The sequence below is a fragment of the Hemitrygon akajei genome, chromosome 11 (assembly GCF_048418815.1).
Source record: "Hemitrygon akajei chromosome 11, sHemAka1.3, whole genome shotgun sequence".
Classification (NCBI taxonomy): Eukaryota; Metazoa; Chordata; class Chondrichthyes; order Myliobatiformes; family Dasyatidae; genus Hemitrygon; species Hemitrygon akajei.
Window position 1 is genome coordinate 70,879,052 of NC_133134.1, and position 21,565 is coordinate 70,900,616.

Sequence of the window (21,565 nt, forward strand, 5' to 3'; positions counted from 1 at the left end):
AAAAGTGAGGTAGTGTCCAAAGCTTCAATGTCCATTTAAGAATCCGATGGCAGAGGGGAAGAAGCTGTTCCTGAATTGCCAAGTGTGTGCCTTCAGGCTTCTGTATCTCCTAAATGGTGGTAACAGTGAGAAAAAAGCATGCCCTGGGTGCTTGAGGTCCTTAATAGTGGATGCTGCCTTTCTGAGTCACCACTCCCTAAAGATGTCCTGGGTGCTTTGTAGGCTAGTGCCCAAGATGGAGCTGACTAGATTTACAAGCTTCTGCAGCTTCTTTCAGTCCTGTGCAGTAGCCCTCCACAGCAGTGATGCAGCCTGTCAGAAATGCAGATGATTCAAAGAAAAAATGTTTGCAGACCGAAGATGCTTTCTAAAAAAAGCACTCAATTTGTTTCAAATGTTGTGTTTCAGCAAAGCACCGAACAATCAAGCCATCATACATTGCACTGAGTGCAACAGTGACCAGCACATATCAGCTCTTCATTCAGGGCCAGCACCTTGGGCTAGTACTGGTTCCAACACACCCACAGCAAAGCATAGCAGAGAGCCACCTGAGCATCCATCAGACGTAGCTACTTCCCCATGCACACAGATATGCAGGATAGGCTTCCGAGGCAAATCCTGCTTTAAAATATGTCTAGTCAACATCTACCCAAAAGGACATCCTGAGCAAAAAAAAAACGGTATGATAATTAGATGATCAGGGCAATGTGTCATTGGCAAAATCAACATTCTTTGACACATTTAATATTCAAAGTTCTATTTTCCCATACACTCTAAAGGCATGTTCTGGAATATCAGAAGTTGCCATAAGAACCGGTAGAGTTGTCAATAAGGGGAAGGTCTGCATAAATCCTCATTGAGGGTGACTATATTACCAAATAACAGAATGAAATCCCAACTTTCAAAGCTGCATATGGTCATTCACATCTTAAGGGCATGATTCTCCCACTTAACTCTTCTGCTGAGATTCTCCTATCACTTGGCAGAGACACAATCCATGCACATAATGTGAACATTGGCACAGTGGACCTTATGCCCAATGACTGGACCTGTTAGGTCACTGGAGAATGGGAACGCAAGCCATTTCAGACACTGCAAGAGTAGAATCTGTATGAAAGAGAAGATTGCCTCTGCTCAACCAGGTTAAGGCAAGCTGTTGTTCTGTCACTTGGGAGATGATTATAAACTGATAATGACATTGAAGATGAGGCCTTCCTTCAAATCATGAACCAAGAGTTCAGTAAAGACAAGTTCAACAGCTGGGTAGCTCCTCTTTCTTTTTGCTCACCACAGCAACTGCTACCAGATAACAGAGAGCAGGCCATGTTTTTCAATGTTTTTCAGGACCATGGTGCTATATGAATACAAAAACTATACTGAACTACGTAAACCAACACAAAAACTAACTAGACTACAGACCTACCCAGGACTGCAAACGTACATAGAACAGTGCAGGCATTACAATAAATACCGTAGATGTCGGATTATAAGCCGCTACTTTTTTCCCACATTTTGAACAGCTTTGAACTCTGCGGCCTTTACTACGGTGCGGCTAATGCATGATTTTTTTTCATGCCGCCAAAAACATTTTGCCTCGTAACAGTAGACCAATAAAATTGATGAGTAGTTCACAGAGGTCCAATGAAATTGTACGATAAATCAAGCGCACTTTCACAATTAAATTATTGTAAATCAGTCATTTCTACTCACCCTCATCAACATGGAAAACACTCAAAGAAAAGCATTGTGCTGCCTTTATGGCAGTTATTTAGTTTATAATATTTTCGCTTAGTAATTCATTTGTTAGTAATTTCTAGTTAAAGTTAGAAGAGTTTTAACTATATTTTTCTGTACTACATCGCGGGATGCTATGACGTCACACCCGGTTTCGCCGCGTCTTGTGGGATACCGGTTTGCGATAAACGGGAAGGAGGGGGGCGAGCGGCATTACATCTGAGCGAACGCTGCTTTTAAGTTAAAGGCGATCAATAACTTTTCCTGGTAGGCTGCAGTATGTATATTTTTTACCAGTCGTTAGGAGATATTGGAATGTTGTTCAGTAAAAAAGTATACGCAACGTATATTTAAAAGTAGCCGCGTTACAGGCACGGTTCGAAAAAAAGCATTTGCAATATGTATTTGTTTATGTTACCATATGGATTTAATTAAAAGTTAAAAAATCCTCACGTGTAATATCTTTCTGTGTAAATATCTCATATTACAACGTGGGACACCTGCGGCCGAAAATCCGGTGCGGCCTGTACAAGTACAAAATTGATTTTCTTTCTAAAATTAGAGCCAGCGGCTTTTAATCAGGTGCGCTCTGTAGTGCGAAATCTACGGTAATAAACAAGACAAATTCAATCATACTGAGTTAGGGATTCCACAGATCTCAATAAAGAAAACCGGTATTTGCACAACTTTTGTGTTTACTACTCTCAGAAACCTTCATAAAGACAGATTGTCTTTGATTTAAGTGTGAAGTTCAAATGTGTATCACTGAACAACTTGCTCATGTGGGACCCAGACCTCAATAACAGTCTGCTTGGGATCTTCACATGCTTTAGAACTGAATCCATCACAGTGATGGCAGACATCGAACAATTGTTTCCCAGCTTCCAAGTGCAAGCAGATCATCAAAACTACCTCAGATTCTTGTGGATTCGTGACCTCCATCTGGACAGCAAGATTATGGAATACTGCATGAGAATTCATATATTTGGTAACTGTCCCTCACACCAGTGGCAATCTGAGGACAGCTATTGAGGGTGAGGAGGAATTTCGTACTGAAGCACAGAGGTACAGAGAAAGGCATTTCTATATTAATGATGGTCTTAAATCATTTTCTAGTGCAGAAGAAACATTCAGCACACTGCAAGCAGTGCAAAACATGTTGGTGTAGTCTAATCTCAGATCTCATCCAACAGTGCTGAGGTCATGCAAACACTTCCCATCCAAAGATCTGGCCAAAGGTCTACAAAATCTTGATCTTGGACAGGACCTCCCTCCTATGCAGCTCAGTCTGGGCCTTGGATGAGACCTCATTATCACTAACCTTACTTTCCGGATTGCTGGTACCGAAAGACCCTTTACATGTCGTGACATGATATCGACTATCAACGGCCTATTTGACCCTCTTGGATTTGCCACTCCATATTTAGAGAGTTGACCTCGGACACGTGAATGGGATGTCCCACTCCCTAATGAGAAACATGAGCAGTGGTGTTCTTCCCTTCAGGATCTTAAAGGCCTGAAAATTCCAAAAACCTACACAATTCCACTATATATAATCTAGAAGAGCCAATGGAACTATGTTCCTGCTGATCTCATCCGGGCTGACTATACCACAAGAGGGCTCCAAGCTAGTCAGCTCAGCTTCTCCTTTTGGTGAACTAGCCAAGCATTTCCTGCTGATCCCCACCAGGAACATCAAACTGAGAATGGTTAAAGACTGTAAAGTAGGACTGTTTCAAGACCAGTCTCTGAGACTCTCCTCTTTTCACAAAAGACTTAATGAAATGATCATTTGACTTTCGCTAATATTGAAGTTTGACATCGTATGGATGCCAAGCAAGGAGTGTTTTGACCACTCGAGGCGAGTTTGTTTCATAGGAACATTGCTTCCTTTGCACGATTTTTTTTGTATCATTTCCTGTGTGGGTTAATTTGGACTTCAATTTGGAGCACTCTTTTTACCCTTGAAACCTCAATATCTTTTCACAAGTAAGATCTCATTAATAACCTGAGAGTAAACCTCTGTTTCATGTGATTTTTGAGCAGGCGTTTAACTCACTGCTTCGCTTTGTACATCTGTACAGTGAGAGCAGTAGACTCAGAGATCCCCTCAAAATGGCAGGGCAGACAGACATAAGTTGTCGGAAAGCACAATTAATACTTGCCTTCTATGGGTAAGGCACATAATAAAACAGCGGGGAGTCGGGCAAAAAATGAATTTAAAGAACAGTTAAGTCACAGACAGAATCCTGAATACAACTTCAGTTATTGTGTTACAGGAAGGACATGATTGTCCAAAAGAGCATGCAGTAGAGATTTGTAACACACGGGCAGAGTCTTCATAGGCTGGGAATGTCTTCTGTGGAAGAAGAGACCAGGGAAATTGTACGAAAAGTCTAAACAGGATTGAGAAATAGGACCCAGTTCCCTTTCAGGGAAAGTCAATGACAAGGTGACATAAAATGAAGCCAAATGGTAGAACCGTTACTAGTGAATTAAGGAAGTTGTGTTCCACCCAAAGAGTGATGAGTCTTTAACTTTCTGCCTAACAGAGTAATAATACAGGCAAATACCAAGTAGGAATAGCCTCAGAGCTATGGATCAGGTTTATGGGCTGGCCTGGATGTGACAGGCTGAGTGGCCTGCTGTGATTATACTTCGTGATCTTTTGAATTCTTACCTGATCACAGATTCAAAATACCGTAGATTCCGGACTACAGAGCGCACCTGATTAAAAGACGCTGGCTCTAATTTTAGAAAGAAAATCAATTTTTTACTTGTACAGGCCGCACCGGATTTTCGGCCGCACCGGATTTTCGGCCGCAGGTGTCCCACGTTGTAATATGAGATATTTACACAGAAAGATATTACACGTGAGGATTTTTTAACTTTTAATTAAATCCATATGGTAACATAAACAAATACATATTGCAAATGCTTTTTTTTGAACCGTGCCTGTAACGCGGCTACTTTTAAATATACGTTGCGTATACTTTTTTACTGAACAACATTCCAATATCTCCTAACGACTGGTAAAAAATATATATACTGCAGCCTACCAGGAAAAGTTATTGATCGCCTTTAACTTAAAAGCAGCGTTCGCTCAGATCCAATGCCACTCCGCCGCTCCCCCCCGCCTTCCCGTTTATCGCAAACTGGCATTTTTCCCACAAGACGCGGCGAAACCGGGTGTGACGTCATAGCATTCCGCGATGTAGTACAGAAAACAAATATAGTTAAAACACTTCTAACTTTAACTAGAAAATGAATTACTAAGCGAAAATATTATAAACTAAATAACTGCCATAAAGGCAGCACAATGCTTTTCTTCGAGTGTTTTCCATCTTGATGAGGGTGAGTACAAATGACTGATTTACAATAATTTAATTGTGAAAGTGCGCTTGATTTATCGTACAATTTCATTGGACCTCTGTGAACTACTCATCAATTTTATTGGTCTACTGTTACGAGGCAAAATGTTTTTGGCGGCATGAAAAAAAACCATGCATTAGCCGCTCCATATTAAAGGCCGCAGAGTTCAAAGCTGTTCAAAATGTGGGAAAAAAGTAGCGGCTTATAATCTGACATCTACGGTAAATCTTTAAACTGCTGGATACATTTGGATATAACAACACAAAGATAACAGCCATTGGTCAAAGTAACTTACTGTTGCACAGTAAAGCAACCCTTTTCTATCCCTTTCATCCTTTTATTTCCCTGTAACCCTGCAATATATTCTCTCCCACAAACCATCCACTTGTTTCATCTTTATGCTATGCTCCTTAACTACACAAGAGGAAATTTACAGCAGCAGTAGTGGGATTGCATTAAATCCCACATTCCAGCTGCATTTGGACTCTTTCCAGTTTGCCTACTGCTCAAACCGGTACACTGAGGATGCCATAGCCTCGGCCTTTCACTCCGTCCTTCCCACCTTGAAAACGATGCCTCATATGCCAGTTCAACTTCAGCTCAGTGTTTAACACTATCAACCCAGAGGCTGGTATGTAAACTGTCCTTGTTGGGTCTAAAAAAATCAACGTAGAAAAGACAAGAGATGATTGTTGATTTTAGGATGATTGTGGACAGGTTGCCCACTCTCAACGGATTATCAATGGCACTACCATAAAGAGAATGAAGAACACAAAGCATATAACGGATGACCTAACCTGGACAAACACCTCCTCAATCATCATGAAGGCAGTGTCTACACTTTCTGAGGAGACTGAGGAGTGCAAGGCTTCCGGTTCCCATTCTAATAACTTTCTACAGGAGCACCATTGTGTGGATCAGAATCCACAAGGCACCGGACTGCAGGACTCTACAAAGGATAGTAAATCCACCGAGAGCATTACCAAGGTCTCTCTTCCCACATTTGTTAGTTACTGGGATCGTTGTATACTAATAGCCCAAGGCATTGCGGGATGAGGACCCCTATCACCCATCACACAATTTCTTTGACTCACTACAGTCAGGAAGTACAGCAGCAACAAACTGGAACTGCCAATCTGGGGAATAGCTTCTTCCTGAGAATAGCTTCTGGCTGAGAGGCGAATGAATAGCCTGTCACCACCGGGGTCTCGTCACTAGGACAGTGAGTGACTGTATATATGTTTTGTCGATGCACTGTGGTCTGGAGATGATAATAAGCAAACTAATTAATCTATCAGCTCATTTTTGGAACAGGAGAGGAAATCACAGCACAGGCTCACAGACAGAATGCACTAACTCCACACAATCTGCAAGTTCTGCTTGTGAACATGTTGCTTTCTCCCAACCATGTTGGTGGGTTACATTGCTACTGTAAATTATCTTAATGTGGTGCAATCAATTGTAATCACCCCATTGGGTGACAATTCAGAAGGGAGTACCACCACTTGATCAATTGAGCAGCAAACCACAAAGTCTTCTGCTTTCCTTAGTAGAAATTCATATACACACTTCTGTTTCATATCATAATCACCACAGCATATACTGTTTTAATCAGTAATAAAATACAGCAACCCATGAATCCAATATGGAGAAATCTGGAATACAGAAATAGTAGTATTGCTAAAGGCTTTAAAACATAGTAATAGTACTCACAGTTAAAAGAATGGACAAAAACATCTCTTCTCAAATTAAAATTGGTTATTTTTCTATAAATTATTCCTCATCTTGCATGCAATTCCATAAAATCCTAAACTTGCTGGCTGCTCTTTGCCAGAACTCCACAGGGACTTTGACTGAGCATAACAACAGTGACAATGTGAAGAAACTATTTAAATATTGACTGTGATAGAATAACATAGGCATATTAAGCATCTAATGTGCATTTAGGAGAAGTTTCAGATCTGTACTTTGCTGGACTTACAAAAGTGACACAATTCAGGGTCAACAGATTCAGAATCCACGTGAGAACACTGAGGAAACAGTGATCATAATAAGGTTTGAATAACTATTAAATACTGTCAATTGGAAAAGGCAAATACAAATAGGATGAGAGCAGATTTAGCTTAGGTCAACTAGAATCAAAGCTCAGTTGGCAAAATTTGAATTGAACCTCTTCAGCAGACTACACATATTTCAATGTGGAAGAATAAAAGGAAAATTAAAGCCAAGTTCCACATTAACCTAAAACAAGGGGTAAAATGGGGAAGAAACAAAGAGCAAATAACAGAAATGTAAAGTTGGGAACAAAATGAAAATGAGGTTGATCACAATGTTCAGAGAGGAAATAAAAAAGAGAAACAAGTTAGGTAAAATATACATACAAAATGACTGGCACCACACAGGAAATCCAAAAATAACCTGTACGCATGACAACAGGAGACATGGTGCTGATCAGATGCCAAAACGGAAATTTACTCCTAGAGGAAGGAGGACAGACTGGAGGCACTAAATGAATTCTATATATCAATCTTTGCCAAAGACAATATTTTTTAAGAGCATAAATAGGCCAGTTGGCCCATCAAGTCTGCCTCACCATTCAATCATGGCTGATCTTTTTCCCCCTCTTCAGCCCCACTCCCCAGCCTTCTCCTCGTAACCTTTGATACAGCGTCCAATCAAGAACCTATCAAGCTCTGCCTTAAGTACACCCTATCACACGGCCTCCACAGGTGCCTATGGTAACAAATTCCACAAATTGACCACCTTCCAGCAAAAGAAATTTCTCCGCATCTCTGTTTTAAATGGGCACCCCTCTATCCTGAAGCTGTGCCTTCTTGTCCTAGACTCCCCCATGGGAAACATCCTTTCCATATCTACTCTGTCTAGGTCTTTCAACATATGAAAGCTTGTAATGAGATTCTCCCTCATCCTTCTAAATCCCAGTGAGTACTGACCCAGTGTTATCAACGTTCCTCATATGATAACCCTTTCATTCTCAGAATTATTCTTGTGAACCTCCATTGGACTCTCTCCAATGTCAACACATACTCTCTTAGACTGGGAGCCCAAAATTGTTCACAACACTCAAGGTGAGGCCTCACCAGTGCTTTATAAAGCATCACATCCTTGCTCTTGTATTCTAGACCTCTTGAAATGAATGCCAACATTGCATTTGCCTTCCTCACCACCAACTCTACCTGCAAATTAACCTTTAGGATATTCCACACAAGGACTTCCAAGTCCCTTTGCATCTCAGATTTTTTTATTTTCTCCCCGTTTAGAAAAGTCTGCACATTTATTTCTACTATCAAAGTGCATAACCATACATTTTCCAACATTGTATTTCTTTTGCCACTTTCTTGCCCATTCTCCTAATCTTTCTAAGCCCTTCTGCAGCCTACCTGTTTCCTCAACTCTACCTGCCCCTCCACTAATTTTCTAATCATCCGTAAACTTGGAAATAAAGCCATCTATTCCATCATCTAAATCATTGATATACAACATAAAAAGCAGTCCCTACAGAGTTGTGAATTTTGTTGTGACCCCAGCAAAGGCAGGTGCAGTGGTATTTATGGCTTAAAAATTGATGCAAGATGTTTAAGGATCGGTGCATGTACAGTTGCAAGAAAAATTTTGTGAACCCTTTGCAATCACCTGGTTTATTGCACTAATTACTCATAAAATGTGGTCTGATCTTCATCTAAGTCACAATAACAGACAAACACAATCTGCCTAAACTAATAATAAACAATTGCACATTTCATGTCTTTATTGAACACATCGTTTAATCATTCATAGTCCAGGCTGGAAAACGTATGTGAACCCTTGTACTTAATAACTGTTGAACGTCCTTTAGCAGCAATAACCTCCACCAAATGTTTCCTGTAGCTGATCAGACGTGCACAAAGGCGAGGAAGAATTTTAGACCATTCCTCCATGCAAAATTGTTTCATTTCATCAATATTTCTGGAATACCTTGCATGAACAGCCCTCTTCAGGTTATGCCACAGCATCTCAATCGGGTTAAGGTCTGGACTCGGACTTGGCCATTCCAAAACGTGAACTTACTTATTAAACAATTCTGTTGTTGATTTACTCGTGTTTCAGATCACTGTCTTGTCGCATCATCAAACTTATATTAATATATATTATATAATATATTATATTATATGACGGACCACTACCCCAACATTCACCTGTAAGATGCCTTAATAACAATATTGATTTCATTCTTCCCAACAATTGCAAGCTGTCCAGGCCCTGGGACAGCAAAGCAGCCCCAAACCATGATGCTCCTCCACCATGCTTCACAGTTGAGATGAGGTTTCAGTGTTGGTGTTGCCTCCAAGCATAAAGGTTCAAAGGTCAAATTTAATGTCAGAGAAATGTATACAATATACATCCTGAAATACTTTTTCTTTGCAAACATCCATGAAAACAGAAAAGTGCCCCAAAGAATGAACAACAGTTAAAGGTGTACATCTCTGCCAGAACGTTCAACTTTTGTCTCATCTGTCCACAGAACATTGTCTGTGTGAAACATCCAGGCGATCTTTTGCAAACTTGAGACGTGCAGCAATGTTTTGTTGAAAAGCAGTGGTTTCCTGTTTTCTTCTTTCATGAACACCATTCTTGTTCATCTTATAGTGGACACATGAACAGAGACTTTAGCAAGTTCTAGAGATTTCTGCATCTCTTTTGCTGGTACCCTTGGGTTCTTTTTCACCTCCTTCAGCATTGCACATTGTGTTCTAGGGATGATCTTTGCAGGATGCCCACTCCCAGGGAGAATAGCAACAGTACTGAATTTCCTCCATTTATAGACAACTTATTTTACTGTGGACTAATGGACATTGAGATCTTTAGAAGTGCTTTTGTACCCTTGTCCAGTCATGCATCTGTACAATTCTTCTAAGATCTTCTAAAAGTTGTTTTGATCGAGGCATGGTGCACATAAACAGATCTTTCTTGATAAGAACAGCCTGTCAGTAACCTGACTTTGAGTGTCTTTTTTTATATAGGGCAGGGCACTTCTATAACCCACTCCTCCAATCTCATCTAAAGATTGGAACACTTGACTCCAAATAGCTTTTGTAGAAGGCATTACCCCAGAGGGTTACATACTTTTTTGAACCTAGACTGTGATTAGTTAAATGGCGTACTCAGTATTGATGACAAGAAGTACAACTCTTGCAATATGTTATTAGATCAGGCTAATTGTGTTTGTCTATTATTGTGACTTAGGTGAAGATCAGACTACATTTTATTAGCAAGTAATGCAGAAAACCAGGTAATTACAAAGAGTTCACAAACAACTTCTTACAACTGTAAATCCCATGGCCTGAATAGGATGGGTTACTAAAGAAGTTAAGCTGTAGAAGCATTGGCCAAAAGCTTCCAAGTATCAAAAGATTTAGAGCAGTGCTCTTTTTTGCACTGAAAAAATGAATATAGGTTTAACATCGGAAACCATGTTGCAGGTACAATATTCACTGCACAAATGTGGAATGATCTGGAAAAAAATACAAGGTCACCTTACACTCACTCCTGACCACAGATTGCTCATCTTAAATTTGGTCTGTACTAGTTCCATAGAAGAACAATTTAGCTACTCCTAGTCATCTTCCTTCCCCATACAGCCATACAATTAATTTGGAATACTTAACCAGCTATCTTTTGAAGGCTTTCACTATAATCTTGCAGTGCCCAATTAAGTCCTACCAGCAAAAGCTCATGGGTATCAGACCAGATTTGGCTCTGAGGATTCCCTGATCAAAGAGTGATATTAACACTTGCCATTCGCATTCATACTTGGAAGTATGTAGAAGACTGCGGGAAGGTGACTAGTATCTGAGAAACTGTAATGTGCCAAAGGAACATTTCCTCCTCATCATGTAAAATATAAGCAGTTGATACCAAGAGTGGGTGATGTACAAACAATCAGGCACACCTGTAGAGCTATTTATTTTCTCAAAAACAATGCAGGCATTAGTAATATTTTGATTTGTTGAGATTCAATGGAGAAAAGGCACATGCTTGCAAATAAATATACTGCCACAAAGTAAAAATCATGGCTCTCTGTAAACTTTCCTGAAGATTTGAGGCTGAAAGATCTCCATGCCTTTTGCTGCAGACCTTTGCTAGTTGATGAGTTCACATTGAAAACTCTATTTCACATCTGGGTCAGCTGAAAACTGGTCAGAGAATTACATCAAGTTTTTTTACATTTCCACTAAAGTCTGAGAAGTTCTGCTCAAATAATATCAAATTCAGTACAAAGCCCTAGACACAAGTGATCAGTAAATACCTGTTAGCAGGTAAGAAGGCAAAAGATCTTGCTGCAGCTGGGAAAAGAACAGTTTCAATGTCAACTGAAAAAGCATGATTCAGCTGACAAGGTCAAACATTTCCCTTTCTGTCAATTCAAATATTCTGACGTTCAGATGCACATTAAGAAAAAAACAAGATTACAAAGCCAGTAAATATCTTCAGGTGGGTTACAAATTTTCCGATGCAGGAAAAGGCTTTTGTCTCCAGAAGCAACTGACTGAACCACTTCACTTCCGTTTGACCCTTTACAAAACTCACTCAATATACTTTTCTTCTATATTTGAAATTGATTTGAGACTTAGTTAACAATGGAGGCAATGACATTCACATGTGAAGAACCAGTTCCTTTGCCAACCAGTTATAAGCTGTTCCTCTTGGTCACGATCTTGCAGTGGATTCCAGTTAAAGGGTCATCAGTTAATGTGCCATCGGTTAATCAAGGGCAGCTGCTTATTTGGAACATAAACAAACCGAGAAAATAGCCAGAGATTCCCTTAGTTTATTTGGGACACTATGCCGCTTAACTGGGGAAGGTGACTGTTGATGAGTATTTTCTACTAGCATCAGTTGTGTGCACGCCGTGTAGCCACTAGACAATACACCATGCTTGGAGCAGGTAGTTTTTAAAAAGCGTCATTTGCGTGTTTGTGTTTTAAAAGCAGTGATTTTTGTTACTGATAGTTGGCAAGTAATAAACAGTAAAACAATTCAGAACAGTTTTGCTCACTGCAGTTTCAAACATTCAGGCTTGGAGATGCCAGAAACAGCTGGGAGTGAAAATGAAACAATTTCACTACTTCAAGAAATTGGACACCACAAAGAATTTGAAGGTATCAATAGTTATCTTCAATATTACACATAAAATGCAGATCTGTAGGATGCTATCATCCAAAACACTGTCAGAAGGCAGTCCACCATCTGCACTACGTATCTACACTGTTCATCTAGTCAACCAAAAGAATAAATTTTTCTGTCAATAACTATTCGGAATGAATACACAGTTTTATAGTGCATTAGTAATTTTGGTAGTGCTCAAATTTATTCTGTATTTCGTTGAAATATATAACTTGTTACACAATTCATCTTTTTTATACCTTTTTAAGTATTTCCATGAAGCTTGGGCTAAATAGGGCAGCTGCTTAATTGGGCCAAAATGTACTGGTCCTGATGTGTCCCAAGTAACCAGAATCCACTGTATTATGCTCTTGTCACTGATGGGAGAAAATTCTGTTTTTCCCCATTTCAAATGCTCATGAAATAATGACAGAACCCCAATTCTTTGTGAATCTCAAGCATCTGTCATACCACAAGGAAAACTGAAGCTGTCAGTAGCTTCAGAAGTGCATAAAATTTCAGGCCACATCTTTCAGCTGACACAATTTGTCATCTTCTAAACATTGCACAGTATATAAATAGCTATATAAATCAAACCTATCAATAATGATTCAGGGCTTCCATAAGACATACCCTTTATCACTTACTCAAGAAGCAGTCTCTTAAAATCTCACTGGGCAAGAGGTGTCCTTGTAATCATTAAAACAATTTTGGTAACTTATATCTGTGACATGTTCTGATTCTTCCAAACCATTCTAAAATTTGATTTGCCAGACAGAAAGCTGTCATCCAAAAAAATCAGTGTTTTTTGTGTACACAGCTATTCCACTAATCTATTAAGACTGAAAAATCATACTGCAATTTGAGAGGGAGAAGCACAAGTCAGAGGTATTAGTATCACAATGGAATAAAGGGAATTACAGAGGCATGAGAGAGGAGCTTGACAAGATGGATTGGAGGGGGATACTGGTGGGGATGCTGGTAGAGCAGAGATGGCTGAAGTTTCTGGGAATAGTTCACAAGGCTCAGGATAGATATGTCCACAGAGGAACTTCTCAAATGACAGGGGTAGGCAACCATGACTGACAAGGGAAGCTGGATGGTTGGGAAATTTTTAACTCCACAAAAGGCAACTGAAAAGCCATAAGGAAAGAAAAGATGAAATATGAGGGCAAACTAGCCAACAACATAAAACAGGATACTAAAAGATTTTTCAGTTAAATGAAGAGTAAAAGGGAGGTGAGAGTTGATATTGGACCAGTGGAGAATGATGCTGCTGAGGAAGTAACAGGGAACAAAAAAATGGCAGATGAACTTAATAAGTACGAGTGGTGATTGACAAGTTCGTGGCCTAAGTTAGAAGGAGTCAATTTTAGAAAACCTAGCACATTTATTTTTCCTACATTTACACACTTAGTGCAGCGGTCATGAAGCATATGGATCCCCTCTTTGTAGAAGGTCTTGGACTTCCAGAAGTGGCCCACAACATGGGGTAATTGATAAGCTTGTGGCCTAAGGTAGAAGATGAGTTATTAACTTCAAATTTTCTGCATTTTCAATCAAAGAGTTGAACTGCACATGTATGTAACGAGAGCTGTATAACACATCTGCTTCTACCTTAGGCTACGAACTTATCAATCACCCCTGCTGTGGACCACCTGGAGGTCCAAGACACCCTTGTTACATGCAATCGCCCTTGCTGTGGACCACTTCTACAAAGAAGGAATCCATATGCTCCACGACCACTGGACTAAGTATAGGAGGGGACTATGGTGAAAAATAAATGTGCTAGGTTTTCTAAAATTGACTCCTTCTACCTTAGGCCACGAACTTATCATTCACCCCCCCCCCCCCACCCCGTACATTACCAGTCTTCACTGTGGAAGACACTAGCAGTATGCCAGAGGTCAGTGAGCAGGAGTGAGTGCCATTGCTAATACAAAGGAAAAAGTGCCAAGCAAACTGAAAGGTCTTCAGGTGTATAAGTCACCTGGACCAGATGGACAACCTCCCAGTGCTAAAAGAGGTTGCTGAAGGGATAGCAGAATCATTGATCATGATCTTTCAAGAATCACTTGATGCTTGCATGGTCCAGAGGACTGGAAAACTGCAGATGTTACTCCACCCTTTAAGGGAAGAAGACAAAAGAAAGGAATTATAGGCCAGTTAGCCTAACCCCTGTGTTTGGTAAAGTGTTGAGAGTGTATTATTAAGGATGAGGTTTCAGGGTACTTGGAGACTAATGATTTAAGTCAAAGTCAGTCAAAGGGAAATCCTGTCCGACAAATCTGTTAAGAAATTTTCAAGGAAGTAACAAGCAGGATGGACAAAGGGGAGGCAGTGGATGTCATTTACTTGGATTTTCAGAAGGCATTTGCTAAGGTGCCACACGAGGCTGCTTAACAAGATAAAATCCTATGGCATTACAGGGAAGATACTGGCATGGAAAGAGAAATGGCTTTTTATTATATGACAAGGTATTCTACATTTTTTTCTCCTTAATAAACAGCTTCAGTCTTGGTAGGGGTTAGATTCTTTTTTGTAATAAATTAGTATATTTCAATATAACTATTGATTAACTTAGATGAATACAGGGTAATGAAATTGTTATTATGAATCCATATATTGTAATTGGAAGTTTTTTTATCTTCTTGGACCTTTTATACATACTTTCTTGTACTCTGTATTCTTCTATGTAGAAAATAATAAAAATATTGGAAAGAATAGAAAGAAATGGCTGACAGGCAGGAGGCAGCAAGTGGGAATAAAGGAGGCCTTTTCTGGTTGGCTGCCAGTGACTAGTGGTGTTCCTCAGGGGTTAGCATTGGGACTGCTATTTTTCACATTGTTTGTCAATGATTTAGATAACAGAATTGATGGCTTTGTGGCAAAGTTTGCAGATGATACAAAGATAGATGGAGGGGTGCTGAGGAAGCAATGCGATTGCATAAGGACTTAAGACAAATTGTAAGAATGGGCAAAGGGGTGGCAGATGGAATACAGAGTTGGGAAACGTATGATAATGCATTTTGGTAAAAAGAATAAAAGAGCAAACTATTATCTAAATGGGGAGAAAATTCAAACATCAGAGGTGCAGAGGGAATTAGGAGTCCTCATGGAAGATTCCCAGAAGGTTAATTTACCAGAGCAGTCTGTGGTAAAGGAGGCAAATGCAATGTTGACATTCATTCCAAGGGGAATAGAATACAAAAGCACAGAGATAATGCTGAGGCCTTATAAGACACTTGTCAGGCTGAATTTGGTGTACTGTCAACAGTTTTAGGCCTCAGATCTCAGCAAGAATGTGTTGTCATTGAAGAGAATCTAAAGAAGGTATACAAGGATGCTTTCAGGAATGAAAGGGTTAACATATGAGGACTGTTTGGCAGCTTTGGGCCTGTACTCACTGGAATATAGAAGAATGCGTGGGGATCTCATTGAAGCCTACTGAACGTTGAAAAGACTAGATAAAGTTGATGTGGAGAGGATGTTTCCTATGGTGGGGGTGTCCAGAACCAGTGGGCGCAGCCTCAAAATTGAGGGGCGACCCTTTAGAACAGAGGTAACGAGGAACATTTTTAGCCAGAGTAGTGAATCTGTGGAATGTTCTGCCACAGACTGCTGTGGAGGGCAAGACTGTGGTATATTTAAAGTGGAAATTGATAGTTTTCTGATTGGTCAGGGCACCAAGGGTTATGGCAAAAAGGCAGATGTATGGAAATGAGTGGGATCTGGGATCAGCCATGATGAAGACTCAGTGGACTGAACGGCCTAATTCTGCTTCTATGTCTTATTGTCTTATGATTATTTTTATAAGTTGCCTGGATGCAAATGCACAAAGCTTAATCAGATTGCAGATGACATAAAATTAAGAGGTGTGAAAGAGGTTTTCAGAAATTACTGGGGATCTCGATCAGTTAGGAAAGTGAGCCAAGGAATAGCAAATGGATTTCAATACAGACAAGTGTGAGATGATGCATTTTGGTAAGTCAAACCAGCACAGGACTGATAAATTGAATGGTTGGACACTGGGGAGTACAAGTGCACAGTTCATTGTAAGTCACACCACGGGTAGACATGGAAATGAAAAAAGCACTGAGCACACTGGCCTTCAGTTAAAGCATTGCGTGTAAGAGTTGGGACATTATGTTGCAGCTGTGTAAGTCATTGGTAAGGGTGCACTTTGAAAACTGGGCACAGTTTTAGTCATCCTTTTTTGAGAATTACCTGATTACATGGGGAAAAAAAGTGGGGAAAAGATTTAAAAATTTTACCAAGCTGAGTCAGAGAACACAACATTTTAGAATAGGCCTTTGGGACCTTCTAGTCCATGCCAAGTACTTATCCAAACTTCTCAAATGTTGCAATCGAACCTGCACTCACCACTTCTGCTGGCAAGCTCATTCTACACTCTCACTACCGCCAGTGAAGAAGCTCTCCCTGAGGTTCCACTTCCACCTTTCAACAAGCAGTTGTCTGTTTGGGGGTGAGTGAGCATGAGATTTAAATCATAAGTGTAGTATTGTGGAGCATTTCATAAGGCTAGAGATATCACTATTTTATCAGCCTATAAACTGGAGCAGCCATGGTGTGAGCAGGCCAGTGTTGGAGTGGAGAGCGTGAGGCTTTGGCAATAAGAGTTGGAAGCTAAAGTAAGCTGTTGGTAAATTTCCTTCTTTATCTGCTAGTGCCTAATTAAGATTAGCAAATATTTGATCCAGGGTCAGTTGTGTCCTCTTCATGTCAGATGTGGGATATATCAGTTTCCCTGAAAACTACAGCTGTGACCACTCCGCTCAGTGACGGGTACATCACTCTCAATACTACTGCGCAGGGTAAGCAGAGTGATCAGGTCTCTGGCTCTGTAGCTCAAAAGGGAAGGGGGGAAAAGTGTACAGTGGTGACAGGGGATTTCTTGTTGGGGAGTAGACAAGAGATTCTGTGGATGTGAAAGAGATTCCAGAATGGTGTGTTGCCTCCCAGATGCCAGGGTCAGGTGCATCGCAGGTTGGGTGCACAGCATTCTAAAGAGGGATGGTGAGCAACCTGAAGTTGTGGTACATGTTCATAGAAATGAGGAGAGAGATAGGTAGGAAGCTCACAGGCAGGACCTCAAGGGTCCTGCATTACAGCTTGTGCTGCAAGCCAGTGAGGGTAAGAATAGGATGATGTGGCATATGAATGGATGAATTGGTGTGGGGACAGGGTTTCAAATGTCTCTTGGGATTTCACATTGGGATCTCATCTGAGGAAGGCATGACCTTAAAGGACAGGTTACCCATGAACTTGAGGGGGCTCAATATCCTTGCAGGCAGATATGCTGGAGCTGCTGGGGAAGGTTTAAATGTTGGGGGTGATGGGTCAGTGGATGCTGTAGTTGGTTAGATGCAGTGTTAGGACACTGAGAAAGGATAGGCAGTAAATATGGCAAAACTGCAGTCAATGGTAGTGTGTCTATTTTAATGCACAAAATATCAGGAAGAAGGGTGATAAACCTAGAGCATGGGTCAGGACATGCATATATGATGTTGTGGCCATTACAACTGTCACAAGGGCATGAATGGCTGCTGGATTTTCTGTGGTTTAGATGTTTCAAAAGGAACATAGAGGGAGGTAAAAAGGTGGAGGAGTTGTATTGCTAATAGTGGATATTATCACAGCTGTAGAAATGGAGGATGTCATGGAGGGATGGATTGGCTATTGAGTCAATGTAGGTGGAAATCAGAAACAAGGAGGGAGCAATCATTCTAAAACTCTATTTAGTATTCTATATAACCCCCAAACAGCAGAGACACCGATGAACAAATCAGGAGACAGATTTTGGAAAAATGCAAAAACAACATGAGAAGCCCTCAGTGAGTAGGGCTGAGGAAATCACCAAGGCGTTATAATGTTCTGTATCTCGATCAAATCTCCACTGATATTTTCATGCTCCTGGGAATAAAGTCCTAACCTATTCAACCTTTCTCTATAACTCATGTCCTTGAGACTTGGAGACATCCTTACAAATTTTCTCTATACTCTTTCAATCTTATTGATATATTTCCTATAGGTACATAGGTGATCAAACCTGCACACAATACTCCAAATTAACTTCACCAATGTCTTATACAACTTCAACAAAACATCCCAACTCCTGTACTTTGATTTATGAAGGGCGATGTTTCAAAACTTTCTTTACAACCCTATCTACCTTTCAAGAAATTCTGGATCTGTATTCCATTTGTTCCACCGCACTGCTCAGTACCTTATTGTGCAAGACCGATACTGATTTATTCTGTCAAGTGCAACACCTTGCACTTGTCTGCATTAAATTCCATCTGCCATTTTTCCAGATCCCACAGCAAGCCATAATAGTCTTCCTTCCTGTCCACTACAACCCCAATCTTGGTGTTACCTGCAAATATGTTGATCCAGTTTACATTATTATCCAAATTAGTGACATAGATGACAAACAACAATGGACCTAGCACCGATCCCTGCAGCACTCCGCTAGTCACAGGCTTCCAGTCAGAGAGGCAACCATCTACAACCACTGTGCAAAGCCAATGTTGAGCCCAATTTACTACCTCATCCTGAATGCCAAGCGACTGAACCTTGTCAAAAGCCTTGCTAAAGTCCATGTAGACAACATCCACAGCCTTTCCTTCATCAACTTTCCTGGTAACTTCCTTGAAAACTATCAGACTGGTTAGGCACAAACTACTATACACAAAACTATGTTGACTAACCTTTATCAGTCTCTGTCTATCCAAATACTTACAGTAGCATGCAAAAGTTTGGGCACCCCGGTCAAAATTTCTGTTACTGTGAATAGTTAAGTGAGTAGAAGATGAACTGATCTCCAAAAGTCATAAAGTTAAAGATGAAACATTATTTACAACATTTTTAGCAAGATTAGTGTATTATTTTTGTTTTGTACAATTTTAGAGTGAAAAAAGGAAAGGAGCACCATACAAAAGTTTGGGCACCCCGAGAGATTTGAGCTCTCAGGTAACTTTACCAAGGTCTCAGACCTTAATTAGCTTGTTAGGGCTATGGCTTGTTCACAGTCATCGTTAGGAAAGGCCAGGTGATGCAAATTTCAAAGCTTTATAAACACCTTGACTCCTGAAACCTTGTCCCAACAATCAGCAGCCATGGGCTCCTCTAAGCAGCTGCCTAGCACACTGAAAATTAAAATAAATGATGCCCACAAAGCAGAAGGCGGCTATAAGAAGATAGCAAAGCGTTTTCAGGAAGCCTTTTCCTCAGTTCAGAATGTAATTAAGAAATGGCAGTTAAGTTGGAGGGATATAGCCAAACACAAGAAAATGTGTTTGACTCTGAACTCTGTCTTATAGGATTGGACTCTGTCCTATCTATCACCCCCTCTGCCTCCCGAATGTTCCGAAGTTCATCCAGTTCCAACTCCTTAACATGGATTGTTAGAAGCTGCAGCTGGATGCAGTTCTCACATCCCCCATCCCGCAACAGGAGCATTCCACTATTCTGCCTGGCATCTCCAATGTTCTAATTGTGCAAATGTAAATAAGGAAGAACAATAAACTATGGGGGGAGGGGGAGGACGACTCTACCTACAGCTTTTTTGCCTTCTCTCACTGAAGCCTGGAAGTCTCTTCTAACTCTGACAATGGCCACTCTTCTTGCCCTGCCTTAGTTTAATTTGTTCTTATCAATCAATCCGAACAGTGATTGGCTGCTGCTTAAAGCTCCAAACTGTGGAGAGTCACTGCATCTTCTACTCAATCCGAAAACCTGAGTGAACTCCCTCTTCTCAGGCTTTTGATCTCTGAGTGGTTGCTGCTCAAAGCTGCAATTCAAGATAAGGTAGCAAACTGGCATAAACATAAGCTTCGCAGAAGAAACCAGAGAGCTGTTGTAGATGGCTGCAGCTCCCTGAGACTAGTGGTGTGCCAAAGGAATCGGTGCTCCGTCTGTTGTTATTTGGCATCTATATCAATGACCTGAATGATAATATGATAAAGTGGATCAGAAAATTTGTGAATGAACACCAGATTGTGGGTGTAGTGGATAGCAAGGAAGAGAATCAGAGGTGGAAAAATGACAGATGGAATTTAATGTAGACAAGTGTGAGGTGTTGCACATTGGGAAGATCTATCAGGGCAGGTCTTAAACAATCAGTGACAGGGCACTGAGGAGGGCAGTAATCAGAGGGATCTTGGAACACAGTTTCACAATTCATTGTATGTGATTCCTCAGTTCTACACACATACCCTCACTGGACAGCTCTCTGTGCTGTCGCAGGTAGACAGGAACATAAAGTCGAGCAGAACACAGATGGGGGGGTAGGAGGGAAGAGGAAGGGGAGGGGGAGATAAGAGGGAAGAACACTGGGGGGAAAAAGGGAGGGGAGAGGATGGGTGAGGCAGAGGAGGCCGCTGAGGGAAATATGAGCAGGATGGTGAACACCAATGAAGGCAAGGGCAAAGGAAGGGTGGTGGGGAGAACTGGGGAGGGGAGGAGGGGAGGAGGGGAGAGAGGGGGGGGAGGGGAGGAGGGGAGAGAGGGGGGGAGGGGAGGAGGGGAGAGAGGGGGGGAGGGGGGGAGGGGAGGAGAGAGGGGGGAGGGGGGGAGGGGAGGAGAGAGGGGGGAGGGGGGAGGGGAGGAGAGAGGGGGGGAGGGGAGGAGGGGAGGGAGGGGGGAGGGGAGGAGAGAGGGGGGGAGGGGAGGAGGGGAGGGAGGGGGGAGGAGGAGGGGAGGGGGGGAGGGAGAGAAGGGGGAACACCGGGGAGGAGAGGGGAGGGGACACCGGGGAGGGGAGGAGAGGGGAGGGGAGGGGAGGGCTAGGGGAGAGAATTTCCGGGGCTACCCACTGAACACCACCGAATCTCAACACCCACCTGCCCACGGTCTGGTTGGCCAGCTGCCGCATCCGATTAAACTGCTTCTTCATGATGCTTTCTGCCTGCGGCGGCGCCAAAGCCGAGCTCAGTGAGTGGCCGTGCTCAGGCCCCGGGCTGCCGTACACACCATGGCCCAGGGAACCCCGTCCCCGCTTGGCGCACAGATCGACCGCTCCCACCCGGGCCTGCACTCACAGGGATCGGCCGCGCATTGCTCGGCGGAAGTGGTTCCGCACTGCACTTCCGGCCCTGGCAGGTCGTGGGCGTAGGGTGAGAGATAGCTGCTCCTGATGTCCCGCCGCTGCGAAGGGACATCACGGGGACCGGGGTCCCCAGTCCCGCTCTGACTGCCATGCCCTATAAAATGGTCCCTTCCCTGTAGTGAATCGGGTTTATTATCACTGATGTATGTGGTGAGATTTGTTTTG

General features: G+C 41.7%; 1 protein-coding gene across 4 annotated transcripts in view; it reads right to left on the reverse strand.

Moving 5' to 3' along the window:
• The window catches only part of LOC140735696 (rho GTPase-activating protein 17-like), a 192,805-nt gene extending 171,443 nt beyond the window's left edge, over positions 1–21,362 (reverse strand). For all 4 annotated transcript variants that reach the window (XM_073061075.1, XM_073061073.1, XM_073061072.1 and 1 more), the window contains exon 1: positions 21,135–21,362. In XM_073061075.1, the coding sequence (XP_072917176.1) occupies positions 21,135–21,187 (53 nt within the window). In that variant the 5' untranslated portion in view covers positions 21,188–21,362. The remainder of the gene's footprint in view (positions 1–21,134) is intronic.
• Positions 21,363–21,565: the final 203 nt, after the last annotated feature.